Source organism: Eptatretus burgeri, chromosome 2 (genome assembly GCF_056783735.1).
Source record: "Eptatretus burgeri isolate ZD-2024b chromosome 2, Ebu_testis_v1, whole genome shotgun sequence".
NCBI classification, from domain to species: Eukaryota; Metazoa; Chordata; class Myxini; order Myxiniformes; family Myxinidae; genus Eptatretus; species Eptatretus burgeri.
The window spans coordinates 107,354,080-107,361,632 of record NC_140962.1 but is presented as its reverse complement, the minus strand read 5'-3'; the positions used below and the strand labels follow the sequence as shown (position 1 = coordinate 107,361,632).

Sequence of the window (7,553 nt, the reverse complement as noted above, 5' to 3'; positions counted from 1 at the left end):
CTGCAGAATTTCAGATGCTGGTGGACTCTATGCCATGGTGCATACAGGCCATACGTGGTAGCCCAACCAGAGGGGGCGTTAGCGGTGTGCATCCTGTGCAATTGCACGGGGTCCCGGGCCCCGGGATGACAAGGGGCCACATGCCCACACACACCAATCGTGGTTCACAATCTTTCGAGACGCCCCCCCCCCGAGGGTGGGGTCTCATTTTCTCACCTCACCAAACGAGCAGAGATCAATCAAACCGACATGGCCACGACCCGACGGACGAGTCACTTCATGTGACTGTGCTCGGCATTGTATTCACCACAGGCTTTCTCAGTCTTTCTGACGAGATCTCTCGGAGGATCAAATACTGAAAACCTGGAGTTTTAAAGAAGTTGGTTTTGCATGGCAGGAGAGCACGTGACCTCATTTGACAAACTCCCTTGGCAATGGATTTTACGCTTGTGAACTTGTGAGAAGATTCTTTCCTCTTCAGCATGACTGAGAGGCAGGACAAGTACACCACGTGCTGAGCTACTGCAAACATAAGACTAAATCATGGCTCCCCATCTGCCCTTCTCATGAACAACACAAGTCTGGTGTTGGTTTAACAGTTAAGGTGGCTGGCTTAAGATCTTATAGGCCGGGGGCCAGTGGGACCTACCTTGCACCCCCCCCCCCCCGCGACAATTCAATGAGCTGTTTTGTGCATATTTTAATTGTTTTGTGGGATGATCTTTCTGATAAATTAGGTATGTAAATAGTTTTTCAACATGTTTGTTATCATATCAGGTCAGGTCAGGTATGGGAGCATGCGGCGGAGCAGCGCGTCGCTGCGTCCACTTTCCGCCGGTACTCCAAGGGCCTCCGTCTGGCCACCCCCCAGGCAGACGCCTGGCCCATCCCCATCTCCTTGAGATGCTGATCAATCTGCTGCAACCACGAGGCACGTGGTCGGCCCACTGGCCTCCTCCACTCACAAGACTCCCTCGCTGAGATAATCTGGTGAGCAGGATCAGCATCAGGAAAAAGCGCCACATGTTCATACTGCCGCAGCTGACACTCACGGACTATCCAAGTAACAAATCTCATTTGAGTGTCTCTCAGCAACCGCTCGTTGGACACAAAGTCTGTCTGACCAGCGATAGCCAAGGATTCTCTGAAGAGACCTGGTACCAAAGGAATTAAGTCTCCATCTCAGATTATTGGTCAGAGTCCAAGTCTCACATCCACAGAGCAAGACTGGAAGCACCAAGAACCTGAAGACTCAGACTTTTGTCTTCCCACACAGGTACCGGCAGCGCCACACCCCATGATCCAGTGAATCCATGAATCCCCAGGCCGACCCAGACCTCTGTTGTCCTCTGGCTCACAGCCAGCAGAGACAATCAATATCACTGCCAAGGTAACTGAATCTCTCTGTGACCTCAACACCCTTACCACAAACAAGTACAGACAAGACAACAGCATCCAAGATGTCATTGAAATTATCATATGGAGGTACAATATTTAAAATAAGTGACAGAATCATCATCGGCACTGTCTCATAGCACTTTTGTCATTTTGTCACACTTCACAACTCTTTATCTTCTATCTATATATTACTAAAACTCTCATCTTGTATGTATGTATGTATGTATGTATGTTCCTGAAATACAGCCAAAACGGTACACAATAGTGCAAAAATTTAGGGTCGCCTTACTCACCATTTGTTTGCGGTGTGCAGTATCAAGTTTCGTTAAAATCGGGCAACGAAAAAAGTTATTTTAAAAATCAATTCCCGATTCAGTCAACTACTCTTCGGGAGAATTTGATCAATGCAAACAACCACAGCGGTATAGTTCGCTGGAGCTATCTTTTTTATTTTTTCTTGAAATGATTTTTTAAAATCAACCGCTGTCACAACAGGAAACCCAACGGGTTCACGGGTCGTCAAGTATATTACTAAAACTCTCATTTTGTATGTACGTATGTTCCTGAAATACAGCCAAAATGGTACACGATATTGCAAAAATTTTCGGTCCACCTTTACTCACCATTCTCCTGCAGTGTGCAGTATCAAGTTTCGTTAAATTCGGGCAATGAAAAAAAATTATTTAAAAAATCAATTCCCAATTCAGTCAAGTACTCTTCGGGAGAATTTGATCAATGTAAACAACCTCAGCGGTGCAGTTCGCTGGAGCTATCTTTTTTATTTTTTCTTGAAATGATTTTTTTTTCACCAACCGCAGTCACAACAGGAACCCAACGGGTTCACGGGTCGTCTAGTAATCGATAAAGTTATGGAAAATGGCAATGTATGTGACAATAGGGTGCATGGATGATATGGGTACATGGGCCACAACAGTCGCATGTTCAGTTGAAAAGGGTATTTTTGTTTAGAATGAGTGAGCGAGGCGAGACTATCAACTCCACTGAGTGCCGTTCTAGCTATAACTAGTAATATACATTATGGAAACTTGCAAACAATATACACAAAGCAGCTGCTCTTGCTGCTGCTGCTGCTGCTACTACTACTACTATTACTACTATTACTACTACTACTACTACTACTACCATGGGTGAAATTTGGAAATCCGTATTTTTGCAATGACACATGCGGAGGTTTCTCTATTTTTGTCATTAGAAATGCATGCTACAATTACAGGGAATAGAGGTGCTATTCCAATATGCTAATTCGTTTCTTAACCCATTTCATCGAGATGGGGTGCACTGCGAACACATCATGACCATGATTATGTGAATTACTTCCATGGTAGTTTTTTATACGAGATATTTTTGGAGAAGTTAACGTGCTTTTGCAAGCTTTTGTATCTGGTTATCGTGATCAGATGTCCGCCAGGCAGGAGAACGTGTGTCGACGTCAGGAAATACTGAATTAGCATCAATTTTTGGATTTTCCCATCGCTGTTCGCTCCAGGCTATGAAATTTACAGAAAATACCAAAGTAGGATCTTTATATTGCATGAGGAAAAGATGTGATTCTGCTGCACAGAAATACTTACCATGATAATGTCTGTTGGAAGCGATGAGGTTTGTGACCACATCAATGCGAAACCAATAAATCTTAACAAGGAACTTTGTTAAGGAGGCCATTTGGCCCATCATGCCTATGCTGAACCATCACCACATTAAATAAATCCACCAGGCTTTCGACTCAGTTTCACTGGTTGGATGTGGGGGGGGGGGTGAGGGGTTTGGGGTCAGAGTCTCGCCCCTCCTCACCTACGGACTATATCTCACACATGTAGGACGATTACGTGTGGGACTATATCCAATAGAGATTGGGGGAGTGCTTGTCACACTCCACATGTTTTCGATTTAAATGTGTATATATATATATATATATATATATATATATATATATATATATATATATATATATATATATATATATATATATATATACATCTATAGATATATATGTATATATATATACACCCATTGAGAACATACTTTGTGCAGAGTGTTGGTGCTGCTTAAGCAGTCTCCTTGGCTATTGGACACAATCCTGGACGGGTCGCCACTCCGACAGTATACCAGCATGCTGGCAATCATTTTGCTGACCTCAGAAAGATGATAAGCAGAGTCAACCCCACCTGATATTAATTCAACAGCGGAGTGGGATTTGAAATCAGGATCCGATGATCCCAAGCCCACCACCCGAACTATTAAGCCAACACCAGGCATATATATATATATATATATATATATATATATATATATATATATATATATATATATGTATATGTATATATATGTACATATACAGGGGTCTGCAAAAGTAGGGAAAACAGTAATGAAAAACAAAACGTGCGCACAAAATGTATTTTATTGATTATACAAGCATATCAATAATAACATACCAATAATAAACATATTAATCCCTCAAATGTTTTTGATTTTAATGAATTAAATGAATTCTAGTATTAAATGAATCCTCGCACCACTATTATAACACTGGTAATACTGGTATAATCCTTACTGTATACCTACTTTTTCAGCCCCCTGTATATATATATATATATATATATATATATATATATATATATATATATCTATATTTATATATATATATATATATATATATATATATATATATATATATATATATATATACACCCACATACATATACATATATACACATATATACATATATGTTGTTATTCCTTTGGCTGCTCCCGTTAGGGCTCGCCACAGCGGATCATCCGTTATGATCCGCATACTGATTTGGCACAGGTTTTATACCGGATGCCCTTCCTGACCCAACCCTGGTCGCCTCTTACGACACAGGAATAAGGATTGGGTTTCGCCATGATTCCGGGTTGCCCTACACCCTCTCAAAGCGCACAGATACATATATCGAATACATATCGAGCACAGAGCGCCCGTCCTCAAGCGATCCTCCAACCCAAGCCTCCAAGTAGTCGGATTACAGGCGCATGCCACTACGCCCAGTATATGTATATATATATATATATATATATATATATATATATATATATATATATATATATATATATATATATATATATATATATATATATACATATACAATATGCATATATATATATATATATATACATATATATACATATACAATATGCATATATATATATATATATATATATATATATATATATATATATATTAGGGTGCATCAAATGCCCCCTTTTTTGCGAAAGTTTGAAAAACATAACAGCGATAGGACAGATGTGTTCAAATACATGGAAAAAAAAACTCATTTTTTTCAGAATTTTCGGTCATCATCTTGGGGGTCTACATCGGGGTCAAAGTTCAGGCACGCAGCTCCTGCGTATTTTTCAGAATAAGTGTTGTTTTTCACTGTATAGTGATCAAAACTTGTATTCGGTGGTGAAATAATTCTGACATATCAATGTACTGCTCCTTTGCTGATGTTCCAGTGATATCGAGCCAATCAAATTTTCCGGGAAATTTGCCGGAGAAGCGGGAAACTGGTGATTATCCCAGAAAAAAAACAACAAAGTAGTAATAAATGCCTCGGTTTTGTCAAATTCAAGGCTTTATTACACAGAATTATGTGTATTCATATCGAGGTATCATTAATGATCATTAATATAATATCATTAATGATCAAGTTTCATGCGTTTCCGGAGGTTCGGATTCTCTTTCCTGTCATTCTCAGTGACTTGATGCACATTCTGAAAGTGTTCTTCAGACCTTGCTGCACCGAGACAGTCCGTTCCGAGCTTTATTGGACGTTCAGCTGCATCATTAGTTACATTGAGTGCTTTGGTTTTAGATTTTGAATCCACATCGGCTGGAAGTGTTGGCCACTCACTCACTTCATATGTTAAGAATGAATCGTCCAGTTCAAGTTCTCGGAACACAAACCAAGAATCAACTGAGACAAAGTCAGATAGGCTAGATGTCAAGTGAATGTCCTTGGGGAAGTGAGGCTTTCCGAAGTCTGTACCAAAGCGCCCAATAGGCAATAGTCCAAGTTCCTCTCTATCAGGCTTGACAGAGATGATCCGGTCAGCCAGTCGACGCTTCTCTGCACTTGGAACATCCTCACTGAATAAGGCTAAGGGCACAAACTCAGCTGTTAAGTACCAAAGATGACGTTGTCGAGCTTTGAGAGCAGATGCAGAAACCTCGGGGGTCCCCAGATCCATAGCGTATGAGCTCTTTATACAGACACAAATCGTTGTATGGCGCATGTACACAATCCTCCGGGAAAACACAATTTCTGGGGAAAAATACCATTTTCCGGTTAACTGTGCCAACAAATTACAAGCCAACCATGTTACAAACATCACCAAAGGAGCAGTACATTGATATGTCAGAATTATTTCACCACCAGACACAAGTTTTGATCACTACACAGTGAAAAATAACACTTATTCTGAGAAATGCGTAGGAGCTGCGTGCCTGAACTTTGAACCCGATGTGGACCCCCCAAGATGATGACCGAAAATTCTGAAAAAAAATGAGAAATGTTTTTTCATGTATATGAACACATCTGTCCTATCGCCGTTATGTTTTTCAAGCTTTCGCAAAAAAGGGGGCGTTTGATGCACCCTAAAATATATATATATATATATATATATATATATATATATATATATATATATATATATATATATATATATATATATATATATATACATACATACATACATACATATGAGGCGCCGCGAGGAGGAGTGATGTAAGGGCCACATCGGCCATTTTGGAGTTAATGCCAAAAAGCACTATTTTAACCCTTCCCCTATCATCCGAGCCTATCATCATCATATCATTAAAAAAATGGCGCTTACATCACTCCTCCTCGCGGGGCCTCATATACATATATACATATATATATATATATATATATATATATATATATATATATATATATATATATATATAGTGTACACATATATATATATATATATATATATATATATATATATACATATATACCCATATATATATATATGCATATATACATATATACATATGAAGACCACAAGGGGAAAACCAGAGATGTCAGGATAAGTCAATTTTGAAGAAACTGAAAAACAAAGTTTCAAGACTTTAGTGGACTGTTTAATAACTGTCATATAGATTTCTTTTCCAGTAAAAGGAAGAGTGATCATTGGCCGATCAAATTAAGCATGTAGAATTTGCCAAGCTTCTGGGTTATTTAATTTAAGAGCAAAGAACGAATCAATGTTGCAAACTGACATCACTGGTTATTCCCTTGTTTAATAATTGCCATGCAATTTTAACCCAGGATGTGTAGCAAATTCATGCTTGTTGGTTATTAGCATACATTACATGTCTTTGGTGATCACAGATTATTTTTTTCAACATGAAACGGTCATTGTTTTTTTGTTTGATTGGTGTTCAACACCATACTCAAGGGTATTTCACTTATATGACTATGGATTCTCCATTTCTTACTCCGTACTACTTAATATGATGGAAAACCGGGAGGAAACCAAGGATAAACCACCCCTGCGATAGCCGAAGTCACCTCATGTGACTCCCTCATATACCTAAGCAGGTTGATTGGGCGGTGGGTACATCGAATGAGGATGGGTACTCATATGCGCTAACCATTAAGCCAGGGCGTGGGTCCCATAAAAGTCACAATAAAGGTTTGACCAGGCTTGAACCACGATATGCACCAACAACAGAGCCCATGATATAACCAAATATGCCATTGTAGTGCTCAGAGTTTATGCTGTGAAAGTTTTACAACCTTTCATTTTTTAGTTTCTCAACTCTCAATATTATGGTGGAACAGTTAACATGAATGAAAGGGAGATAACCAGGAGTAAAGTACTGACAACTCTGAGTTTCTACTTGTTCAGCTTTGACAACACTTGTTTTTTCATTGCACGGCTAAACTTTATACCATATAAATTATGTGACACCCCTGGTTATTTGTTAAAGTAATATTGTGAGAGGAAACCTTATGTTGCCAACTATTGGCAGGTACAATAACCCTGAAATTTATATAAAGTGACATCTCTGGTTTTTCCCCTTGTGGTCTTTATATATATATATATATATATATATATATATATAT

At 39.0% G+C, this 7,553-nt stretch overlaps 1 protein-coding gene across 7 annotated transcripts in view; it reads right to left on the bottom strand.

The window, feature by feature from the left end:
- Positions 1-7,553, bottom strand: part of MIOX (myo-inositol oxygenase) — a 91,157-nt gene that overhangs the window by 10,645 nt on the left and 72,959 nt on the right. For 5 of the 7 annotated variants that reach the window (XM_085870642.1, XM_085870641.1, XM_085870639.1 and 2 more), the window contains one exon: positions 4,652-5,720. The exons of the other annotated variants lie outside the window; for them this stretch is intronic. In XM_085870642.1, coding sequence (XP_085726768.1) covers positions 5,570-5,720 — 151 coding nt within the window. In that variant the 3' untranslated portion in view covers positions 4,652-5,569. Of the gene's footprint in view, positions 1-4,651; positions 5,721-7,553 lie in introns of those variants that run through there. 7 annotated transcript variants of the gene reach the window in all.